The sequence below is a fragment of the Rhineura floridana genome, chromosome 5 (genome assembly GCF_030035675.1).
Source record: "Rhineura floridana isolate rRhiFlo1 chromosome 5, rRhiFlo1.hap2, whole genome shotgun sequence".
NCBI lineage: Eukaryota > Metazoa > Chordata > Lepidosauria > Squamata > Rhineuridae > Rhineura > Rhineura floridana.
Window position 1 is genome coordinate 55,360,895 of NC_084484.1, and position 25,763 is coordinate 55,386,657.

Sequence of the window (25,763 nt, forward strand, 5' to 3'; positions counted from 1 at the left end):
ATCTAGTTTGACCCTTGGTATATTAAACTATAGCATGTTGCAAATTGGATAACCCTTCTGATGATGTGGAGATGCTAGTCCATAAAAGCTTATGTCGCGATAAATCTGTTCGTCTTTAAACTGCCACTGGACTCCTTGTTTGTAAAAATGTATGTTTATACATAGATACAAACATGGCTGCCTCCATAAAGCAACTGGACAGCTGTGTTTACTGGGATCAAGGCCATCCTTTCCATTGCAGACCTGTGCTCCCGTTAAACAATGATTCCTTAAAAGGCGAGCTGTTGCAGAGATGCTGTAGTTCTTATCTCCCAGGATGGCTGCTTCTTTAGAGATATTGTATTTATAGCTCATCTGGCAAACGAACTCTAATTGCTAAATGGATAGTTTGGGTAATCCAATAAAGCAATAAGCCTCAGTGCCAGCCTTTGTCTCCTCACTCCTCAACTGGTAGACGGAAGCATCGCCCACAAAGGTAAGAGCAAAAAGAGCACAGCTATCATTTCAGCTGCCTTCTCCCATCCTGCAAGGCTGCTGCTGCTGCAGAGAGACCGGGGCCATTCTTAAGGGAATGTCGGTATATTTTTCTTCCTATCTCTAAGGACACCAACACACACAGTACTTTTTCTTTTCACTTTTCACAGACAGAAACCAGTTGATCTGTGGGTCTGTTTCCCCACTGATGAACTTCGCTCACTTTTCTGTTGCTGTGAATTGCTGAGACTTGTCACCGTTGCAGTTTGTGCCTCATCATTCTTTTGCTGCACATGTGAAGGAGCTAAAGCCCCATTAGGGATGGGGAAGGGATTCAATTCCATTGGCAAAAAAGGGGGGACTTACTTACCAAAACAATGTGCGAACTGAAACACAGCCATCCTTTCAAATGTGCACTTCTCGAAATTTTGCAATGCAGTTCTCCAGCCAAGTGATATGTATAAAAATGCATTTACTAGTGTAAAGTGTGAATATAAATGTACATATTATTGAAAATGACATACATATATTAGAGAAAATTGCTTTGCAAAAGTGTGTATAGTAGGCAAAATTGTATACAAAAATGTGTATATTAGGAGAAATTCGCACTAAAACACTGATGAATTTTCATGAGGACTTAAAAAAAACCCACAAATTGATGTGGAAAAGGGAAGAATAGAATTTAAGACTGTGGAGATGAGAAACTGATAGAAACAGAAATTGACGCATTCACCCACTCCTAATTGCAGTTATATTATTACTTTGCTTTGTCTTACTGTCTTGAAGGGCAGCTCCATCACCAATTACAAACTCATTTGTGTGGCAAATGGGGTTGCCTAGTATAACTATACTACTTGGATTATGGATGTCCAGGCAAAAATGTTCATTTATTTTCATAATTTCTATCCTGCTTTTCAAAAAGCCTTCTCCCCCCCCCTTCAAAGTAGGTCACAAAAAGAAACCAAAGTTCTGTTCTGAGGGAGGGGGATGTGATTTTGCAGAATAATATACAGCTCTTGAAGATAAGCTCCTACTGAGAGGAAGCGCGGGATATAAATCTAATAAATAAATAAAGAGTAAATAAACAGTAGAATCCTTATGTGTAAGTATCAAGGAGGTATTTCAGCTATATTCACTGCATGCTTTCTTAGGGAGTCTGTCCTCTTGAACTTATTGGGATTTTCTTTACATTAAGTACACATATAAAGGATCATGTTGTCCTTTGAAGGAATAGAAAATAAAATAGTATTCTGGGGAAATGGCATTTAATTAGCTTCAGTTTTCCTTTTGCCATGGAATATTTGGAAATCGGGAAATGAAAAGGTAGCACACATCTACTACATATAGCCTTAGCACACCCCTAGTATATACTGTATGTCTGTAGAAAATAGACCTGATTATGTATTTAAACATTTTTGCATTAGAGGTAATGAAAGCTGTGCTAAAGGAGATTTTTTTAAAAAAGTATGTGTTCAAAAACAGACAGGAGATGACTTCATCATGATCATTGTGCAAAATAGCAATAACAACTGCCGAAACAAGCATTATAAAGTATTTGTCCCACTAAATTGCTCCTAAAATGATCTCAAGGGAGTACTGTGTTTTGTTTGCAAAGAATATTTGCATGGGGAAGTTAGATTGCATGGATATCTGTAGATTGTGTAAATTAACACAGTAATTGTTTTTACTTGCAAGATATGTGTTATAATCCTGGGGCCAAGGACATCTGAGCAGGAAAATGTGTTATCCCAGTTTTAGGCATCAAGATTAAATCAGACCCCCCCCCTGCCCAAAAAAACATGCATTATAATGGATCAAAATATAAGCAGCCTAATTTCCATATAAAATCTTCTCCAGAGTTGTTGATGCTACATTATTTTATTATGTATTATGTTGTACCCCATTCTGAGATTGATTTTAATAAAAAGTGAATTATATATCAATTAAACAATGGGAACTTACTAATAAATAAAATAAACATCTCTGAAAAATAAGACACTTGCATCTGATCTTTGTCTGATCTCTAACCCAAATTCCATTGCCTTGAGATAGGCTTGCAAGTAGAAAACTAGCTTGCCAGGCAAAAAGGTTCTACCCTAACTCTCTCCCCAAGAGTGCTCCCTGAGTTCAGTGTTCAAGGCAGTTAATTTTATTCTAAAATTACCTTTGTAAAGCTTACCAAAAAGTGACTTATGAGTATAAAGATTTGCGGTTGTGTGTATGTTTTAAATAACATCCAACTTAGCTTTTCTTTAAAAAAAACAATAAGATGAATGATTTTAAGAGGGACGGTTCTGTCTGCAGACTTGTTCCCTGTTGAGTTATCATGCTATAAATCTACCACCCAGTTCGACCATATCAGTTCGCCAGAGAGTGCTGATCAGCTGAGTGAAACCCAGCTGAGCGGGTTTCATGGTTTATGGATTTTATAAATGGCGTGTGAATGAAGAGACCTGCTTTCCCTCAGTGATAATATGATTATAATAATGATTTGTGTATGTGCTGTTCTTCTATTACTATGCCTAGAGTGGCTAGGAGCAGATAGCTGCATTTATGGAAAACCTTCTGGCAGTACGGCGCTACATGTTGCATTTATTACACCAGTATTTCACCAATGTTTTCTGCAGCAAATACATATGAAAGTGACATCTACATGTGCATGCATCTAGAAGATCTGGTTTCCCGGGGTACGTCCGTCCGTCCATCCGCTCCCTGATAGCATATTTCACATTTGCAGTCTATGCATTTGCTATAGAACACGGGAACACAGGAAGCTGCTGTATACTGAGTCAGCTCATTGGTCCATCTAGCTAGGTATTTACATTGACTGGCAGGGGCTCTCCAGGATTTCAGACAAGGTTCTCTCCTAGCCCTTCCTGGAGATACTGGGGACCGACCCTGCAACCTTCTGCATGCCAGGCAGATGCTCTGCACCTCAGCTACAGTCCTTTCCCATTGGAAGCTCCCTTATACCGAGTCAGATGATTGGTCCACCTACCTCAGTATTGCCAATAATGACCAACAGCAGCTCTCCAGGAGTGCAGTCAGGGGTGTTTCCCAGCCCTATCTGGAGATGGTGGGGAATGGACTTGGGACCTTCTGCGTGCAAAGCAGATGCTCTGCCACGGAGCTACAGCCCTTTCTTCTAAAACAGCATTTCCTGAAGAGATTGTAATTTGCCCCACTATATATGACTATGAGGTATAGAGAGTATTTATCTGCGAGGCTTAAATCACCTCTTGGCTTCTCTTGCAGTATTTATGCGAATGTGTGACTCTTTTCAGTAGGGAACAGACAGCAAAAGAAATTTATTTTTGAATGTGCATTTTGCCTAATGCAGACAGATGTTAAGACACCTCTTTAAGTATAAGCTCACTGTAAGCCTCATAAATGGGAACTCCCAATCTGCTGACTCCAGCCGCCATATGTAAAGTCTAATATCTTACATTGTTCTAGAACTATTTTAGTCTCACCCAAGAACAGGCCAGTGTCAGCACCTGGCATCCTTGGGCAGCTGCTAGGGTACCAGTGTCCCAGCACAGGCCAACACTGACATTAACCTTGGGTTCCTCATGCCAGATATCTAGGTCTGCAAGTAGCCTGCTGCATATTACTGCATTGCTACTGCTGCCCACTCTCAGCAGGTAAGCCTATCAGGTAGACCCAATGATGCAGGAGGGAGTGAACAACAGGACTCCTTCCCAGGGTAGACCCTCAAATCTGGAGCTAATCTAGGCCTTGCATGTGCCAGGTTTTCTGTTTTAGACCAGTCCATGTCTATCCCTCAGAGCTTGGAAAAGTTACTTTTTTGAACTGCAACTCCCATCAGCCCAATCCAGTGGGCATGCTGGCTGGGGCTGATGGGAGTTGTAGTTCAAAAAAGTAACTTTTCCAAGCTCTGCTATCCCTATATATCCACCTGGACCATAAGGCCATCTTCTGAGGACCTTATTCAGCAGGTGGCTATTGGAGAGCCTATGCCTAGATCCAACCCAGTGTGCTGCCTGCTTCATTTTCAATATTGCTTTTAAAGTTACCATTGACTTTTCTCCTGATAGGGAAAAAAAGCATCACAATTATTTCTTCTTCTTCTTGACCTGAAATGCATGCCACAGTGGAAAGAATGCTGTATGGTTGCTATTTTTAAAGAAAGTGGAAGATGTCAAGATTTCTGTTGTTGTTCATAGTTTGCTCAGTGTGGTAAAGCAGATCTTTCTTTTTTTCTTGGTGTTCAAGGCTAGGATAAACATATGTTTTCACAGTCATCTCAAAGAAATGATCATTTACTTGAAAATTTGCAGAGTTAATCGGAATCAATGTCTTGAGCCTGAGTGCTAAAAGAATGCATTTCTGAGTGTTTCAGTGTAGAAAGCTCTCTACCTGCTGGACTTTACGAATCTGACTACGAACAGCAATATGTTAATGGCCCAACGCATGTCTCGGGGCATACTCTAGATCTTATTTTTGCGACTGGACATGGAGATGGTGATCTGGATGTAGGGAGTTTTACATCTCTCCCTTTGTCATGGACAGATCACCGCTTGCTGAAGTTTAGACTTACAGCGGCCTTTCCCCTCTGCAAGGGTGGGGGACCTATTAAATTGGTCCGCCCCCAGAGACTAATGAATCCTGAAGGTTTTCAAAGGGCTCTGGGGGATTTCCCGGCTGAGAAGACTGGCGCTCCTGTTGAAGCCCTGGTCGAAATGTGGAATGCGGAGATGACTCGGGCTGTTGACACGATTGCTCCTGCGCGCCCTCTCCTGTGTAGAGCTCATGCAGCTCCATGGTATACTCCGGAGCTGAGAGCGATGAAACAAAATAGGAGACGGCTTGAGCGGAAGTGGAGGCGAACTCCCGATGGATGCAATTATGCGCTGGTAAGTGGTTCCACTAAGCTGTACTTAGAAGCGGTGAGGGTAGCGAAAAAACAATACTTTGCTGCCACCATTAAATCATCTCTTTCCCGCCCAGCGGAGCTCTTTAGAGTTGTCTGAGGGCTACTTCATTCTGGCTTTCAGGACATGGTAGAGTCATCGGTGGCCCGCTGCAATGAGTTTGCTGGACACTTCCCGAATAAGATCCTATGCATCCGTCGGGACTTAGACTCCCAGTTTATAGCAGTTGATCCTATTGAGGTGTCCAGAGCGCAGTCTTGTCATGTTTTATTGGATGAGTTTCAGTTGGTTCAGCTCGAGGACGTGGACAAGGTACTTGGACAGGTACGTGCAACCACTTCGGTACTAGATCCTTGCCCCTCTTGGCTTATAAAAGCTAGCAGGGATGGAACATCTGGTTGGGCCAGGGAAGTGATAAATGCCTCTTTACGAGAGGGAGTGGTCCCTGGTTGTCTGAAGGAGGCGGCAGTAAGACCACTCCTGAAAAAACCTTCCTTGGACCCAGAAAATTTCAACAGCAGTAGCGAATGTTCCATTCCTGGGCAAGATCTTGGAACGAGTGGTTGCTGGCCAACTCCAGGCGCTATTGGATGAAACTGATTATCTGGATCCATTTCAATCTGGTTTCAGGCATGGTTTCAGCACTGAGACAGCCTTGGTCGCCCTGTATGATGACCTATGTCGGGAGAGGGACAGAGGGAGTGTGACTCTGTTGATTCTCCTTGATCTCTCAGCGGCTTTTGATACCATCGACCATGGTATCCTTCTGGAGAGGCTCGCGGAGTCGGGAGTTGGAGGCACTGCTTGTCAGTGGTTCCGCTACTACTTGGCCGGCCGTCTCAAGAAGGTAGTGCTTGGGGAACATTGCTCAACACCGTGGGTTCTCCAATGTGGAGTCCCGCAGGGGTCGGTTCTGTCCCCCGTGCTTTTCAACATCTACATGAAGCCGTTGGGTGCGGTCATCAGGAGCTTTGGAGTGCATTGTCATCAGTATGCTGATGACACGCAACTCTACTTCTCCTTTTCATCTTCTTCAGGTGAGGCTGTCAATGTGCTGAACCGCTGCCTGGCCGCGATAATGGACTGGATGGGAGCTAACAAACTGAGGCTCAATCCAGACAAGACTGAGATGCTGCTCATGGATGGTTTCTCCGACCAGGTGGTGGATATTTACCCTGTCCTGGATGGGGTCACGCTCCCCCTAAAGGAGCGGGTTCATAGTCTGGGAGTTCTTTTAGACCCTTCCCTGTCACTTGAGGCTCAAGTGGCCTCGGTGGCTCTGAACACGTTCTACCAACTTTGGTTGGTAGCCCAGCTACGTCCCTACCTGAGCGGAGAGGACCGTACATCAGTTGTACATGCTCTCGTAATCTCACGATTAGACTACTGCAATGCGCTCTACGTTGGGCTGCCTTTGAAGACAGTTCGGAAGCTACAGCTTGTCCAAAATGCGGCGGCCAGATTAATAACGAGGACCAAGCGGTCGGAACACATAACACCTGTTCTGGCTCGCTTACATTGGCTGCCAATATGCTTCCGGGCCAGATTCAAAGTGTTGGTTTTAACCTATAAAGCCTTATACGGCGCGGGGCCACAATACCTGTTGGAACGCCTCTCCCGATATGAACCTGCCCGGACACTGCACTCTACATCGAAGGCCCTCCTCCGAGTCCCGACTCATAGAGTCTCCCCGTTGAGGTGCGTATGGCGCCGACGCTGCTGTGTTTTCGGCGCCAGCTTAAGACCTGCCTCTTTTCTATGGCGTTTTAATTCAAATTTTTAATTTAATTTTTTTAAAAAAAATTATGTAATCTGATTTCTGCACTTTATACGTTTTTGTAATATTTATTATGCAATTTTATGAGATGTATTTTGTATTTTCTGTTGTACACTGCCCAGAGAGCTATGCTAGTGGGGCGGTATATAAATCTAATAAATAATAATAATAATAACAGCAAACAAATGAAAAGTGTGCTTTTTGTTCAACATTACAGGGCAGGTCCTTTTACACTGTTGTATGACTTGTCAGGACTGGGGGACCTGTTGCCTTCTTGATGTCATTGGACTCCAGTACTCATCATCCATGACCACTGACCATGCTGACTGGGGCTGATGGGAACTGAAGTCCAACAACATCTGGAGGACCACAGTTTCCCCATCCCCAGATTAACGTGTATAGCAATGCAAAATATGCAGCCTCTCTCCAAGATCTGTCTCTCCCACGCTCAGGTTGCCAGATACCAGTCTGGAGACTTGTGCTTCAAATCTGCCATAGATTGGGAAGCTATACAACTTTTCATGCTGTTCTCTCCACAGATCCAGTCTAGTCTGCCTGCTGCGTGCTGCTGAAGCTCTGCTTATTACACTGTGGCATTTAACAATTATTTAAGACTGAAGCGATGAATTCCTATGTTTAGGATGTATACTTTAAATTGTTTTAACTATGTTGTGAGTGCCTCTCTATTATTATTTTTTTAAAAATATGAAATGCATGTCATTCATTGTAATCAAAATAATGATTTAGATTCCTAATAAACTAATTAAATGGCATTATTGTATGGCAAAAGTTGTGCCTCTGAACGTACTTACTAGTTACTTGTGTAACAACCATAGCCACAATCCCATACAGAACTAGGTATGTCCTAAGTTCATTGATATCAAGATGACTATTAGAATTACTAATATCCCAGCATAGATCAATACAATTATATATAAATATTAATAAATATAGCTTAATAAAATAAAATAAACAACCACAAAAAGAATAATGAGTTGCACCTGTCATATAAGACAGTAATTTTGCATGCATGTATCTAATCACACATACACACACACTGTTTGTTGAACTGACACTGGTATTTTAAACTTTGCTATTAATTAAAAAAAGAATAATGCCAAATCGGCCACACAGGCCCATTAATGTTTCCAACTTGACAAGTGAAGATGAACCATTTGTACTATTCCTTCCAGCTGCTACGTGGATAGTTGAATAAATAGCATGTGATCTGGTGCCTTCCAAGCCTCGCACTCCAAGCAGGTCCCAGGGCTGCCTGTCCCTATATCTGGCTCTGTGCATGGGCACATCCATTCGCATGGTGGCTTGCTCCCTCCTTTCCTTGAGTCACAGACTTGCTCCCAATGCACCTCCCACCTCTCCAACGAAAGGCTGTTTAGAATGTTTTTGGGAGGGAGCTCCAAGGCCCCTCCCTTCCACTCTCTGTGAGGCTTGGGTTGTGAGAGCAGGATCTTATTATGAGGTCAGCTTTACATCATGGGTTTTGCATGGCAGACATCAACAACTTGTATTCTCTGACTTTTCCAGCAATCACTGTTGGGGTAGAAGCACACATCAAATGTAAAAAGAAATCACAGCAGGTTTCTTGCCTGCAGTGTGGGCCTGATTTCCTCCTGGCTTCCACCCTGCAATCTGTGTGGCAGGCATACAACCTAGCAAGTCAAATAATGGATTAGCTGTCAAGCTTTCCCCTCCCCCTCCCCTTCAGCTGGGCGGCCTGCTCTGTTTTTCAGCACCCGATGATGTGTATTTATAGATTTCGTTCTTCTCTTTTTTTTAAGTGGAAATATTTTTTTTCAAAGTGCAAAACTGCTTTATGAATTGAAGGAGACATCAAAGGTGCCCCTTACTTGCACTGTCCACAGGTATAATTTTTTGCAAACATACAAAACTGTTTCCCATGCCCACACCCAGCTCCATTCTGGAGATAAAAACAATTAAGTTCGTTCTGAATATGGTGAGGGTGCTTCCATGCCAGATTCATTGATCTACATCTGACTTTACCTGTCGACTCTGCCCATGCTAAATTTAAGCTGTAAGTCATTTTTATTCTCTCCCCTCGATTGATTCCGTAAGGCCAGTTAACTTTTTATATGTGCTACTAAGTGAAAGGACTGTATGCAACCTTGATGCCTTTAGACGTCATTCAGTCAGGCTGCCCAAATGCCTTTGATATTGTGGAAAGTGTTCACACATAGGCACATAATACACTCAAGCCATGATCCTGGATACAGATGATGCCACAATTCACTAAAACAAATTGATGACGATGATGATGATTGATTAGTTAAATGCATATCCTGCCCTTCCTTTCAGCAGAAGCCCAGGGAGGCAAACAAAAACACTAACAACACTCTAAAACATCTTAAAAAGAGACTTTAAAATATATTAAAAGAAAACATCTTTAAAAACATATTAAAACAAAACATGTTTAAAAACATATTTTAAAAAAACTTTAAAAACATCTAAACAAGCTGTTCCAACACAGGCACAGACTGGGATAAGGTCTCTACTTAAAAGGCTTGTTGAAAAAGGAAGGTCTTCAGTAGGTGCCAAAAAGATAACAGAGATGGTGCCTGTCTAATGTTTCTCAGAACCTTTTAGGTGGATCCAGAGAAAAGTCCCCAGAGGAAGACTGGTGGAACCCAGGTTTTCCACTCCTTCCTCCTCCTGGCAGCCCCCTTCCAATCCCTGGAAAGGATCTCCCAAGCCATGGTGAAGGGGGGGTGAAGGGGAAGGGGGAATTGCCAAAAATTGGTCACAGGCACCTTCCATGAGCAGAGCTCTCACTAACAGAAGGCACTCTGATTTGGAGGGAATTTCTCCTTCCCCCTCAGTCCCTCCTGAGGGGGACCACATGCCAGAGGTTTATGGGCTTTTTTGGGGGATCCAACCCATTAATATACAGTACATGCACTGGCAACTTTTTAGTGAAATCAACAAACTTGTTAAGGGTCTTAAGACCCCTTCAGGCGTCCTCCTTATTGTGCATTCATGATGATTCATGCTAATGATGATACCGGGCGCTTATATGTGATCTTGCTTTCAGTACCGTTTGTGCCTGTAAAGTGTTTCAGGGCGGGCAAACTGCTTCATTTCCAATTAGTGTATGTCTGGTAGTTTCCTGCTGAAATCCTGTAATTTTTCACATCAAAATTATTCTGGGGTGTGTGTGTGTGCATGCATGCACATGCTCGCGCTCCTGTTTTTGTTGTGCTATCGTGAAAGAGTACCCTTCTGGACAGCAGTAAAACAGTGACATTGAAGTAACAACTAATAAAGTGGAATGATCTGTAGATGATCCAGCATAAATCCACCACCAATGCACTATTATTGCATCAATGACAAGTTGCAGAATGCACCTGCACAATCCCCCCATCAATCTGGAGAGGACCCTAGTTAGTAATTGAATTTCTTAAACTTGCGCTACATTCAGGTTGTAACAAGAACACCTCTCCAATGATCCTCAACCTTTTCTACTACCCTTTTACATACTAGACATTCTGTGGGCCTCCCCCCCGGACTTTGATGGGTTGAATCAGTTTAAGGCTATAGAATCAGAAAATTGGTTGCTGCATCTGTTGAAATGAATATTTCTACCATATGTTACATGATTTATTCAGAGTCTGGTTTATTAACTTTTCACTTTTGGCTGTTTTTTTCAGTTCAGCATCAACCCTCAGGAGCTTTTCTCCCTGTATAGAAAAACACATGGGGACCTGAATCATTTCCCCTGCAGGAAGAAAATCAATGGACAGGGGAAGGGAGAGGGGTTTTATGTGAAAAAGCAGGTAAACACTCTTTCCCACCTTCCTATCCTCTGTTCCTGATTACATCCTCCTATGTTTTTGCTTTTTTAAAAAAATTAGAGAAGATATACATGTGACTCATGCAATGTGTATCTGGCCTGAAACAGTAAGGGTTGTATTCAACTGAGTCTTACTCAGAGTAAACCCACTGAAATTAATGAACCTAAGTTAGTAATGTCTAATAACTTCAGTGGGTCTACTCTAAGTAGGATTAGCACTGAATGCCATCTCAAATTAGGGATTGCTAACCTATGGCCCTTCAGGTGTTGATGGACCCCAACTCCCATCAGCCTCAGCCAGGAAGGCCAATGGTCAGGGATGATGGGAGTTGTATTTCAGCAACATCAGCAGGGCCATAGTTTCCCCATTCCTGCAGTAACCCTATGTTTAGGGCTAGGCTATTGTATTTCAGATGGCAAGAGGCTCACATGACTGAACACTGCTTCTCCATTACCTGCCTCAACCCCAAAGTCCTTCCCCATAGAAAATTAGATGTTAGGTAGAAGATTAGAGTAGAAACCTTTTCTCTGTCATATACTTTTCTATTAAGGGAATTGCTTGTATGGAACATTCATTCTTATGAGCCCTGGCAGAGATTTAACCACCTCAGTGGGACCCAAACTAGGCAAGGCATAGAGATGGAGACCTCTGACAGGTGTTTTAAATGGAAAGCAGTCTGGGACAGCTGCAGACGGGAACATAAAAAGAGCCCTTCCAGATCAGACCAAAGGCCTATCTAGTCCTTGACTCTGTTTTCCACAGTGGCCAACCAGATGCTTAGAGGAAGCTCCAAAGCAGGACGTAAGGGCAATAGCTCACTCCAATTGTTTCCCAGCAAATGGAATTCAGGGGCATCTTGCCTCTAATCTGCAGATAGTGGCTGTCACCACATCTTGTAGTAGCAAATCGTTTTTCTATGCAATGTGGAATGGACGAGTGTTGGGGGAAGTGGCTGCTTAACACTTTCCCCTCCTTGTATTTGCTTAATCACACACACACCGCCTCAGGTCAGAGCTGTTTTTCTACCTGCAGGGGAAAATATGTTTTTTAAAACCAATTGGCAGTAAAGCATCTGAGGGGATTGGTAGTGCATAAATGGCAAAATGGGAAAGGATCAAACAGCATTTCCCCCTTCTGTGTCACTTCTCCTTTGGCTCACATAAAGAGGCCTGATAATCTAGTTCCACGGTAACAGGACTGAGGGAGGGATGTTTTCCTTATGAACATATACACATTATCTATACCAGACTAAGGAGGAGGAAGCTGACAGCCAGGGCCACCCTTTGCTGGATGTAAGTAAGACAGCAGGCAGGTGACAGCTGGCTGAGGACAGAGTGAGGTGGGTGGGGCAGTGCTCCATTTGCCTAATGGATCAGCCTCCACTGTTGCAACTCTCTGCCATTTCAAGGAACTGAATGCAAACTGAATTTAAATAAGACAGTTTCCATGCCTGCATGAGTGGCGCTTCAACACTACATATTTAAACTGGCTTCAAACTGGCTTTACTTACTGGCTGCCTAACAAAAACTGAGGATGGTCATTTTCTGGTGGCACTGTGGATCCTTCATTAGTGATTCTCAGAACTCAGTTCCCAGCATTCATTGATTGGGAGGCTTGATGGTAAAGTGTCCACAGCAGGGACCTCATTTTGGGACTGATGGCTGGCGTGAACTGGCCTTCAGTCCCATCAGAAGTGGCCCTGAGACTTATGACCTTTGGCCATCCTTGCTCTGCCACACAATGGGTTAATTTACAGCCAGCAGTACAGGGAGCACAAAGAGATAACATCATAATCCTCCTGTTTATGACATTAACCAGGTGAAGAGGCACACAAGATTAATGGGGGGAAAAAAGGTGTGCCGGTGTGCATGTTTGTGTAAGATTTAAATGCTTACACATTTTTCTTGGTGTGGGCGGCAGTTGCTTCAATTTGGTGGCATTGCTTCGAGGCAATACAGAATCAAAAACAGAGACACAGACACCAAAAAGAAAAAGAAAAGGGCAAATATGAAAGTGGAAAGACCAATTATTTTGTTGTTTTTCATAAAAAACACATTAAGGGATAGAGCCAGTAAAAGGCGGTGGGGTGTTTTGTGGGGAGGTCGGTGTGGGAAGGATCTGCTCCCTGGGATAGTGTTGAATGCCAGCTGCACTGAGCCTCAAAGAGTGAGTGTCTCTGGTGCTTTTGTCTCCTTATATGGTAAAATGATACACAGGGGTTTTTCACGAGGCTGTGAAGGCAGACGCCTGTTTCCACACAACACAGACAGCTCAGCAGAAATCAGAAGAGCTGCTTGCACAGACTTGAGGATTGCCCGGCTAGCTGTACATCTCCTCTTCTCTACCAGCAGGTTACTGTGTTTCCCATTTGTTAATGGATGTGACTCCCCATCCCAACTCCAGAGGGTACCATTAACTACCTGCCTGTAAGTAGACAACCCTTTTTGTCCCCCACCAACAGTCAACAGTAAACCTTTGGAGCATCTGCTGTAAATAACAAAGGGATATGATGCTGGAATAGGGTGTGATGCTAGGTTAAGAAAGAACAATGGTTTGTACGGGATAAAGCAACAGCCCTCGCTGTATACATGATATGCTACAACAGGGCTGGCCCTTTGTTTCTGCAAATACGGGCTATAGACAGAGGATGGGTAAGAATAATGATCTTGTCTTCAGGGAAAATGTTCTGTGTCTGAATGTGACATGTGAGCAGGGTGATATGGCATCGTGTCAGTTCACAATGAGACCATTTTCACTCCCCAATACAATGCTGGATAAGCCCCAGGAAAGATCATAAATAAGTGAAAGTTCAGATCTTGGTTTCTTTACACCTCTGTGAACACTTCCTGCTTCTTAGAGCAGCAAAAGACCTTGTTAATTTTTCCAGTAGCAGAAGCACAGGAAACAAATGTAGCCTTGCCTCTTTGCACGAGCATAACACAAAAGCTAAAAGATCGGTAGTACCCTAAAGTGCATTTTAATACTATTTCAAGATATTTAAATGGAACGTACATAGTTCTTTTCTTTCATTCTTTCATTTAATGTTTAATCTCTGTTATGCTTCTTCTGTATTTATAACTGAGAAATTCATGTAAGTCAACACCACTTCATGTTTTGTCATTTTTATTTATTTACTTACTGATATATATTCATATCGCTGGTTTCTGCCTAAGCAGGCCACTAAGGTAGCTTAGTGGATCATTCCCTCCCTTCCTATTTTCAACCATAACACCTTTACCTTTGATTCAAAACATCCTGGATTACTGTACATTCCATGTGAAATAATTTCTGGAGGCTGTTAAAGCACATTTACTCTAGACTGAACAGTTACTATATTGATAGTGTGTTATAACAGCATGGGAAATTCGTGAAATACAAAATGTTTTAGACATATTCAGGAGAATCAAGAAGTTTGGAGTACAATCTAGAAAAAAAATTAAGTCCCATTTAACTCAGTAAGAATTAATTATCTGTGCACTTGAGTTCCATTGATATCAGTAACGTGTGCTCACAACTAGGAATGGGCGAGAAACTTGATTCAGTTTGCATTTCAAGCCGAATCTATCAAATTCACACTTTCCAAACAATACAAGAACTGAAACACAGCCATCCTTCAAAATTTGCATTTATTCACATTTTGTAATGCATTTCGCCAAGCAAACAAGATTTACAAAAATGTGTATGTTAGGGGACAGGGTGCACAAAAATGAATATATGAGTGAAAATAATGCATCATGTGCCCAAAAAATGGCTTGCACAAATGTGTACATTGGTCAAAACTGCCTACAAAAATGCATTTGTTAAGAGAAATTCGCAATAAAATGCTGGAAAATGTCCATGAGGGTTTTTAAAAAATAATAATAATGCAAATTGCTGCAAAAATGTGGAGAACAATTTAAGACTGGAAAAATGAGAAACTGAGAGAACTGAAATTGACAGATTTTTCCATCTGTACTTACAACTAACTTTTGCTGGATTATGCCTTTGATGTGGAACAAATCATATTCAATACCTTTCCCCACATTATTTGTTTATATCTTTTTTCAGTTACCTGCTAACTATTACATTACAGAGCAGGTTTGTCCTTATGCAAAATAAAATAAAAAATGAACAGAGGATATATTTTCAAAAGAGTGAAGAGTGTCTGTTTCGCTGGTTAGTGTGTCTTACAATCAAGATGTGGAAAATTAGAATCTACATACTAATATAGACTTTAAGCTCCTGTGTAGAAACAACCTAATGATACATTCAGTCTTAAGAATTTTGGTTCATCTGCACTTTTAAGCTGTGGAGCCCAGGATAAAGAAAATTGTCACTCGCAGCCTTGAAAAAAACATACAAACCATACAAATGCTTCATTTATTTGATCAACGCTGGGGCTCAGGAGTCACTATTGAATGGACTGGAGTATGTGCACATTCTGAACATGCCCGTGGTTAATTTGCCCACTGTGGTCTGGCACATACTCAAGGCCAAATAAATTATGGTTGGCTTATAGAACCACCCACGTCTCAAAAGTTCATGGAGAGAGCAGAATAGGATGTAGCAGTTTTTAAAATGAGGTGGCTGTGTGTTCTTGCCACATACAGCCGACAGGTCCTATCCTCCTGAAAGCGCACGGATAGGCATTTCTTAGATGCCTCTCCAACTCCTATAGCAGGGATGGGGAACCTGAGGCCCTCTAGAAGTTGTTGGACTCTAACTCCCATCAGCCCTTGCCTGCAAGATCAGTGGTCAGAGATTTATGGGAGCTGGAGTCCAACAACATCTGGAGCACCACTAGTTCCCCACCTCTGTTCTATGGCCCGGATCCCTCCCCTTTCTTAGGGAGGCAATGTATATAAAGAAGGAGGAGGAGCCTAGAAGCCTCCCTGGCCAATGAGACTTGACAGCAGCAACAACAAGCAAATGTGCCAACCTTTTTTATTGTTTTCCTCTTTTCTCAAAAGCATAGATAAGAAAACATCACACTTGAATTTAACATAGGTTTTATTTTAACATAACCTAAACCTGGTTAAACCTAGATAGTTAAAGCTGTGCATTTTTTATTTGATTTTAAATAAGACTAACACTTTCAGTAAATTGGCCAAATCTATTTAAGCTGTGTGTATTTCTCTTCTGGTAAACCAACTGCTGTTATTTTATGAAATACTTGCAAAATATCTAGATGATATTGACCCATTGTAGTCACTGACTGACACTTTTCAGTTGATCAGCCAACAAAAGATGGTGAACTATTAGGATATGCATAATCTAAGCCATGCAAATTTAGTACTTGTGTGTGTGTGTGTTTACTATTAACTGTAAAAGTCTTCACCAGTGTGAGAATTGGTTGGTGACTGGCCAAATGCAGCACACCACAACAGCAGGAGCATTCCTCTCCTGTCCTTATAATTGTGGTTTTCTTTTTTCTAGCCGGGCCCAAAAGAAACTTTCCCCCAAGTATGACTCTTTATATTCCCTAGTTACAGCATTCTTCAATTTGGCTCTGTTATTTTGTAACCATTTTTTTAACAAAGAATTTTGTGATTCCCTGGATAAAATCCAGTTCTGCTCTTCAGTTGCCCAGTTCTTCTAAACATCTCCTCAGTCTTCTGTTTGAAATGGGCTCATCCCAGCGGAGAGGCAATTCCTGCACAGACAGGGGTTGGGTGGCTGCAGAGATGGACAGTAAAAACAAGCAAAGACTTTCCTTTTCCAGTTGCTTTGGCCTTCCCCACCATGCCATACAAGGAAGTTCCCATGTTCCATCTCTGGCATCTCCAGGCAGGGCTTCGAAAGACCCCAGTCTGAAACACGGGAAAGCTATGGCTGTTCAGTGTAGGTGGCAGCACAGGTAGGTAATGTTGAGCTAGATGGACCAATGGTCTGATGCAGTGGAGGCTTATCCATCAAGGGCAGGTTTGGCAATGCCCCATCAAGCCTAGTCTGCTCTCAGCCAACCCCCACCTGCCTACCGCCTTGCTTACAACCAGTCTAGGGGGTGGCCCTGCCTGTCAGACCACATTCATACCATACATTTATTCCACTTATTATTCTACTTTAAACAGTCATGGCTTCCCCCAAAGAATCCTGGGAAGTATAGTTGATGAAAGGTGCTGAGTGTTTTCAGGAAACCCGTATTCCCCTCACAGAGCTACAATTTCCAGAAACTGTTAAACCACTCTGGGAATTGTAGCTCTGTGAGAGGAATTGGGGTCTCCTAACAACTCTCAGCACCCTTCATAAACTACAGTTCCCAGGATTCTTTGGGGGAAAACATGACTGTTTAAAGTGGAATAATAGTAGAATACATGTATGGTATGAATGTGGCCTCAGTGTGCTTTTGTAGAACTCAGAAGGGAGGAGGATAGGGACAAAACAAGAATTAGTTGGCTCTGCCTTTCATTGGCTCTGGCTTCGCCAGCCATTTGCTTTGGCTCCACCTACTGTTGGGCTACCTGCCGTCCACCTATCAGTCCCAGTGGGGACCAGCTTCCATTGGTCTGATGAGGTATAAGGCCTCCTCCTATGATCCTAATCACAAGTTCCCATGGCAAAGTTTGCCAAGATAGCAAGATGCAAATGGGACTTGTAAGAGAAATCAGTGGAAGAGAGGGAGGAATGCTTAACCTTTCCTGCACTCACCAACTCTCCTTGCAAAAGGCCCCTCTGAGGCTGTTTTCAGCTCAACTGGCTAAACCATAGTCAGTAGTGGCCAGTGTGGTGGGGTAAACCCTCCCACCACTGGCATCATTGCAGCTCACCCTAGGTGGGGCAAGATGGTGGTGAGGTTGAGGCTATGAGGATGCACTGGGGAGGCAATCCAGTGCTTCCACTGGTATATCCATGCAACCTTAACCTTGCTGCTGCCCTGTCCCATTATTGTCCCATCCAGGTAAACTACAACACTGCAGCGTTCAAGAAGGTGGCTCCACCCCTCCACACTGGCTGCTACTGAGCTTTGTTGAGAGAAAAACATCTGAAAATGACAACGGGAGTATTTTCAGGGGAAAATTAGGGGAGAGGGTTAAGTATCCTCCTATTGCCCCGATTTTTCTCTAGAAATGCCTTACCCCCCCCTTTAGAATAATGTTCTAGGGATAGGACTGTCATGTACATATCACAATCAGGTTGAACTTAAGTTGAACAGCCTAAAACCTCCACAGGAACCTCATCAGGCGCTGAAGGTGGATAGATTGGAAGGTTTCCTGAGGTCAGTGGCGAAATGTTCTGCAGGATTAGCCAGCCCTTCTGGGGCCCTGGGCTCTGCTTAGAATGAGGAGGTTATTATATAATTATTTCCAATTGTACTTGACCCAGTTTCCAGAGCCATCTCAGCTCCTTGGTATTCCAAGTTGCTGAAGGCAATGAAGTGATAGGGTCAGTGACTAGATCATATATGGAAGAAGACTCATAACAAATGTGACATAGGTAAGAACCCATTGACAATCGTATACTCTGGTGATGATGGCAACAAAGAGATAACATTTCCCCACCACCGTTGTGACCTAGTGGCATTCTTTCAGGTGGTGAAGGGCCTCCTGGGTGTAGACCTGGGGAAGCAGACCCCAGAGCTGTCAAAGGCCTACTGTGACATTTTGCGGATAAGATCACTAGAATTCATGCTGACTTGGATGCCATAGTCAATACAAAGTCGGAGATATGTGGTGCTAGTGCACTGTCTGCTTAGGTTGCTATGGATACCTTTCAGCTTGGACAACCTGAGGAAGTAAACAACCTGCTTGGAGGTGTGAAGCCTACTTCCTGCTCCCTTGACTCTTCTCTTTCCTTACTGGTTAAATCTACCAGACTGGTCGTGTGGATCTCTGAAGTTATAAGAGATGGGGTGGTTCCTACTGTTCTTAAAGAGGCAGTAGTAAGACCACCACACTTAAAGATGTCAAATTTAGACCTATTGTCTTGGGTGAATTACTGTCCATTCCGCATTCTTGGGCAAGGCAGTGAAGCAAGTGGTGGCAGTGTTGAATGATATTGATTACTTGGTTCTTTTTTAATCTGGCTTCAGGTTCAGTTTTGGGAAGGAAACAGCCCTGATCACCCTGGTGGATGACTTAATGCTGGGGAATGGATGGGAGAAGTGCAGCCTTATTGGTTCTCCTGGATCTCTCAGCAGGTTTCAGTACCATTGACCATAGTATCTTTCAGGATTAGGTTGGGCCTAGGAGGAACAGTGTCTCCGATTTTTCCTGAAGAATTGGCCTAAGAAGGTGGCACTAGGTGACCTCTATTCTGACCCTTGGTTGATGGCTTAGAGGGTGTCTCAGGTTTCTGTCCTGTTCCCCATGCTCTTTAACAGCTACACAAAACTGCCAGGGAAAGTCATCTGAAGGTGTTGCCAGTCTGCAGATCAACTCTACATCTCTTTTCCATCGCGTCATCCAAGGAAGGGTGTTGAATGTCTGAATTCATGCCCAGAGGCAGTTTGGGGGCGCATGAGGGGGAATAGGTTGAAGCTTAAGACAGATAAGACAGAGGTTCTGGGGGGGGGAGGAAATCAACCCTTATGGAGGCAAACTTGCAACCGGTCCTAGATGGTGTTCACAGATCAAACCCGCAGTTTGAGAGTGCTGTTTGACTCAACTGGAGAAGCTTAGGTGGTGGAATAGACCTTATCTCAATTATGCGATGCTGACATCAAGACTGGACTGCCCTCCTTGTGTGGCTGCCTTTAAAGGTAGTTCAGAAACTTCAACTGGTACAAAATGAAGCCACCCAGCTGTTGGTTGGTGCCAGGTGGCTGGAGCATATTTTACCTACTACCAGTTGCACTGGTTATGAGTGCTGTCCTGGGCCAAATTGAAAATGCTGGTGATGACCTGAATACTTTGGAACCAGGTGGAATGTTTTCCCTTATAATGAGAACCTTCAGGGGCCCAGAATGTGCTCTTACTTCAGAGCCCTCACTTTGGAGAAAAGTCAGGATCCTGCTCATCACAAGGATTCTTTTTAAACAGCATTCAGGTTAATCCCAAACTACCCCAAGTGTTTTCTGCCCAGTTCTCCTCTCCTTTGTATAAATTAACTCCCTTCTGCTTCCTCTGACTTCTCTCTGTTCTTTAGCCTTATCAGAACAAGATTCTTTTCCACCTCCCCTTGTTTTCCTTTTATCCATTCTTAGTTATGTCTCACTCCCAGCCAGCCATTGTGCTAATTGCTCCCCATGGCACATGCCAGAACATCTCCCTTGACTCACCTTCCCATCAGCATTCCTTCTCTGGCTCGCCCATGTTTGCAATTGGGTCAACTGCAAGAGGAACACCAAAGCAATCAAATGCAGCTGGCCTTTCTCCCTTACACAAGCTTACCTGAGGGACGGCCTGTACCTGAATTAACTTGCCTGTGCCTTAAGATCTACTTCAGAGGCCCTGCTTAGGTGCCCATCTACAAAGACACTGAGGCTGGCAGGAACACAAAACAGGCACTTCTGAGTGGTGGCCTCAGAGTTATTTAACTCAATTCCACTTGACGTTAGGCAGGCTCCATCTCTTGATTCCTTGAAATGGACCTTAAAGACCCATCTTTTTAATGCTGCTTTTAGCGGTTAGTCTCTGGTTGTGTTTTGGGTTTTGGCACGGTCATATTAGTTCACACTAGTTTTAGTAGGGTTTTGTACTGTTTAGAATGCAGTGAAATGCCTGCTTTAATCTACTTTTAGAACTGTATTATGATTTGCTTGTGTACAGTTGTGCAAATCACTTTGGAAAGCATTTTGTTTGAAAAGCAGTCTGTGCGTTTTATAAATAAGTAAAGAGGTACCCCTTATTTCCTTTATATATTCTAGATCTGCACCCAGCTGAGAAGAACCATCAAACAGGAGAGGGTAGATGAATGCTTAAGACAGGGGTGGGGAACCTCAGACCTTGGGGCCAAATGAGACCCTCCAGGCCTCTCTAGCCAGCCCTCGGGCCTCTCCCAAGCTATTGTTCTCCCCAGGCCACACCCTTTCCCCCAGACCACACTCCTCACTGGCACTGCTCTGCACTCTCTTCCAGTGCTTTCGCTTGGCTATATTTGAATGGAGATGAGGCCTCTTGCTTGCCTGGGTAGAGGATGGAGAGAGGCAGGGATGTGGATGTGTACAACCACTTCTGATTTTTACATGGCAGGAATGTGGCCCACTGTACAAAGGTAACAGCTGCATCCATTGCTCTGCCCACTTTTATCTCTGCCCTACCCACTTTTTGCCTCTCACTCTGCTCACTACTGACATGGAGACCCTGGACGGCTGCACACAAAGGGATATGGCTCTCAGGCTAAAAGGGGTTCCCTATTTCTGGTTTAATAGAAGGAGCTCTCTAATAACGGAGTTAAATACTCATGTTTCTTACTTTGAGCAGGGTCAGATCCAAGCAAGACCATAAGCCCATGGGAGAACCGATTTTTTTGCATGCAGAAAATTCCAAGTTCAGTCCTTGGCATCTCCTGTCAAAGGGACAAAGTAGAAAGTGACGAAAAGGCTGCTTGAGAGCCACTGCTAGCCAGGGAAGGCAAGATTGGGCAAGATGAACAAATTACCCAACCTTGTATGAAGCAGCTTAGTATGACGAAGCTTTGTTTCAATGCTCCTGATTAGTGAGGGAAATATGGTGGATTATGCAGTGTTGGGGTTCTATGATACTAATTAAGGAGATAGCAAAAGTCAATCACTTTTTACAGAAGTGTGATGTGGGAATTATTGAAAGCATTTGTGTGTTTGTATCTGGACACTGCTCACTACCATATACACACAGTTTCCTCTTTTCTACTCTCTTTGTTCCGTTCTTGTTTGCATGGATTTGTAGTTTTGATTGGAAAATGGATTAGAATTCTTGGAAGAAGGACACAACGTTCTTGCAAAGCGATGAGAGGGAATGTTTGTGCCAGCTACCGTAGGGGACTGAAAAATGAGCCGCTCCTGGTAGTTCAGTTTTGCTAGGCTGTAACAAAAAGAGACCTTGTAAATCTTTACAGCTTTTGAAACAATAACAAAAATGCTTTCCAAACACCTCTTCCTGCATGGATTTATGTCTTCAGACATTCCAGGTACAAATCTTCCTTTCTTTCATGAAAGAAAATAAAGAGATCCGGGGGAAAATTGTACACTGGGCACAAATCATGAATGCCTTCGAAAGTGTGCGCAATAGCAAAGCAAAGCAAAACAAAACCCTGAGGAAAAACTAAGCTGCTGTGCAGAATTATAAACTAGCCTGTCAGACTCATGAACTACGAGACCACAACTGCAACACATCTGATTTAAAAAACTTAAACAGCAGCCAAATGGGGGGCTGAGGGAGATTGGAATTGGGGCTGTGGAGTTTAAAAATGTAAATGTACTGCCTTCAAGTTGATTCTGACTTATGGCGACCCTATGAATAGGTTTTCATGAGGCTGAGAGGCAGTGACTGGCCCAAGGCCACCCAGTGAGCTTCATGGCTATGTAGGGATTCGAACCCTGGTCTCCCAGGTTGTAGTCCAACACCTTAACCACTACACCACACTGGAGGGGCTTTAAAGCCTTTTCTCCTCCATGCCCTGGTCTCAAGGAAAATCTCTCCCAACCCAACAATGCTGTCAATGACAGCTTTCTCCTCAGCTAGGACTAAGGGCAGCATGGAGGAGATTTTCCTCAGCAATGCAGTGTGTGGGATATGAGTCAACCCTCTTTCCCACATGCTGCACCACCAGTCCTAATTCTGCTTGCTATCTTAACTTTTAACACACATACACCAGATGTCTGAAATACAAATATCTCCCTTTTTGGCCATATCTCTCCCTGAGAGTAATGCAGCAAGAGAGGTGTTTTGTTAGGCACTGAGGTGAGGACCAAGTGTAGGCAAGTACTCAGAGAAGGCGGGCACAATCGGCAAACACAACAAACAGCAAAGCTGACCAGATTCAGGGAATGCAGCAAGTCTGGGAGCTTTACAGCAGGTAGTTTGCAATCTCAGGGTGCTTCCAGACAGTTACTGTTTATTCATGGGACTCCATCACATGTTGGCCATTCAGCTTGCACAGTTAAAGTTGATTTGGTGCTCTTGAGCACTTGTTTCCCCTCTTAAAATTGGACTTTTCACGATAAGGAAAGTGATGGGGATGCACTGGGGGATAATGATTGATGCAACATTGTCCAACCTCCCCACCAGCTAGGGACGGAAAGGTATGTCAGTTTTGGTTTCTCAGATTTTCATTTCCCCAATCTTAAATTTGGTTCTCCGCATTTGTAGAGCAATTTGCAATTTTTAAGAAAATCCTTATGAAAGTTCTTCCACATTTTAGTGCAAATTTTTCCACTAAATGTATTATTATATGCAATTTTGGCTAGTGTACATGCTTTTGCAAGCAATTTCTCCTAATACAATTTATTTTTTATGAGATTTTCACTAATATATTCAATTTTATGCACGGTTTTCTCCTAACATATGTGATGTTGGTAAACATTGATTGGTTGAAGAGCTGTGTTGCAAAATTCAGATAAGTGTGAATTTTGAAGGATGGCTGCACTTCAGTTCTCATATTGTTTTGGAAAGAGCAAAATTGATGGATTTGGTTTTAAAGGTGAACTGAATTGAATTTCTCTCCATCCTTACCACCAATGGATCAGAATGAATGCTCAATAAATAGCTAAAATCATCTAACTTCCCTGCAAACTTTGTGCAAACAAATCAGGCTGAAAACGCAGTAAGCCAGTCCTCTGGAAATGACCTGAAATCACCTATAACATGAGTGTGCAGGGATTCATGCAGGCTCACAGTTACTCAGTTTTGCTGGCTGTGCCCCAGTGGCTTGATATAGATCTCTGTGTGTGCCTATGTGTGTTATAAATAAAATGAAGGAGTCTGAGTTATGGGAAGAAGACAGGGAGTTTTCTTCATCATAGCGCTACATAGATTGTTCTGTCAGTGCAAGGATTTTTCCTTGAACAATGGAACAATCTTTCCCTCGCCTCCCCCCACTCACCCCCAAAATCTATTCTGATTTTATCCCCAAACTTCCAGAGCAGATTTGGGGATAGCACAGGGCTGAGAGCTAGGATAGTGCTATGGATGAGGTGATCATTTGAACCAGAAGGACCTGAGCTTATACCTTCTTAGCAATGCTCACTGCATGGCCTTGGGTAGTCTGTCACCCAACTATACCTCCTTGTGAGGCTAACATGGGATATCTGCATCTTGTTGTCCTGAGGCTCCTTGGCAGAGTGGATGAAAAGTTTATTATTATTATTATTATTATTATTATTATTATTATTAATAATAATAATAATAATAATAATACACCACCTATGCCTTTTCCTCTGACATTCAAGGTAACACCATTTTAACCTGAAGCTGCTTGTTTTCTTTTTGACAGGCTGCCAAAATCCTAGATGTCAAAATGACAGAACGCTTTGACTGCCACTACTGCAAGGAGACCCTGTTTGGCAAAAAGTACATCCTGAGGGAGGATAGCCCCTACTGTGTCAAGTGCTATGAGAGCCTGTACTCCAACACCTGTGAGGAATGTAAAAAGCCAATCGGCTGTGATTGTAAGGTACTTTGGATAGACATTTCATTGGCCTAATTCTTAGATCAGGTTTCCTGTGCTGCTGCATACCTTTTTATGTATCTATTTAGTTAATTATTTAGTTGAGAAGGCACTTCATATTTCAACAAAAATCTCTAAGTGGCTTACAAATTCCAACAAAAAGGAATCTATATAAAAATAGAATAAATATTCCACATTTCAAACCAAACAAGACTATTCCAACTATTTCTGATGATAATGATGATGATAATGTTAATTCTCCATTTAAGCGACATAATTATATAAATACTGTTAAACAATGTACATAAGTAACTCAACTGAAAACCACAAAAGCAAGTCATATACAAAACATCAAAATGCATCAAAAAGCAGGATATTTGCAAACCTCATTATAAAAATTTCAAAAAGTTATTAAAGTCTTACCACATAATACAGTCACCAAAATCCTTCACTTACAAATTCACACTATACAAAACTAATCTAAACATGCAACCCCCACATACACTTGACAATCTTCTCACACCCGCATATTCTCTAAAACATGAACAGAGGTTTCTGAGAGATAGACATACCCTGTTGGAAAGGTATTGATCATTCACAACTCAGACGTTAAGGTGACAGCTGGTCTATCGTTTGTCCTCCTCTAAAGGTGCTTCCAGAGAGGTGCTAGGGGCTTAATATCACAAACAGGCCTTTCAGTTATTGCAAATGGGTCATCGGCAACAGTCGCTTTTTAAAACATTGAATTAAATTATACAGCCACAAGAGTGGCTGTGTACTATAATCAGCGTGGATTTTTCATATTCCGCAATGTTAAATTGAAAATACACCCCATGCCATTCTGATATTTCCCATAAGTTCATTTCAAAACAAAACCTTACAAAACTTATAGTCCTGAACTCAGAAACACTTGCTTAATAACCCTCTACATATTCATTGCGATACACAAAACAGTCAGAGAGAATAGAGAGTTCAAAGTCTAAAAAGAGAGGGGAAAAACCCAGAGCCCTTTTGGACTTTTTTCTGTCAGACTTCTCATAATCTGTTGAAATTTATTAAAAATCAGGCATGTTCACAGAGGACCAGTAATCCTATTACTGACTTTGCCCCATTATCTGACCTTCATCTTCTGCAGTTTAAAAGTTTAAAAAAATGCCTGGCTGATTTTTAATTAATTTAAGAAATTTTGGCTGGAACTCAATTATAATGTCGGGCATGCTCAGTAAGAACCAACTGTCAGTGTTCTAAAAGTCAGACTCACAGCTGCTTGGCTTGGCTAATCAGGGG

The 25,763-nt window shown here is 42.6% G+C and overlaps 1 protein-coding gene across 3 annotated transcripts in view; it reads left to right on the forward strand.

Annotated features, from left to right (window-relative positions):
* The first annotated feature begins 398 nt into the window (after positions 1-398).
* The window catches only part of FHL2 (four and a half LIM domains 2), a 49,245-nt gene continuing 23,880 nt past the window's right edge, over positions 399-25,763 (forward strand). Inside the window, exons 1-4 of one of the 3 annotated variants that reach the window (XM_061626781.1) lie at positions 408-475; positions 10,830-10,955; positions 13,322-13,399; positions 24,303-24,482. In XM_061626781.1, coding sequence (XP_061482765.1) covers positions 24,327-24,482 — 156 coding nt within the window. In that variant the 5' untranslated portion in view covers positions 408-475; positions 10,830-10,955; positions 13,322-13,399; positions 24,303-24,326. Of the gene's footprint in view, positions 476-10,829; positions 10,956-13,321; positions 13,400-24,302; positions 24,483-25,763 lie in introns of those variants that run through there. The other 2 variants (XM_061626782.1, XM_061626783.1) reach the window with 2 other exon arrangements.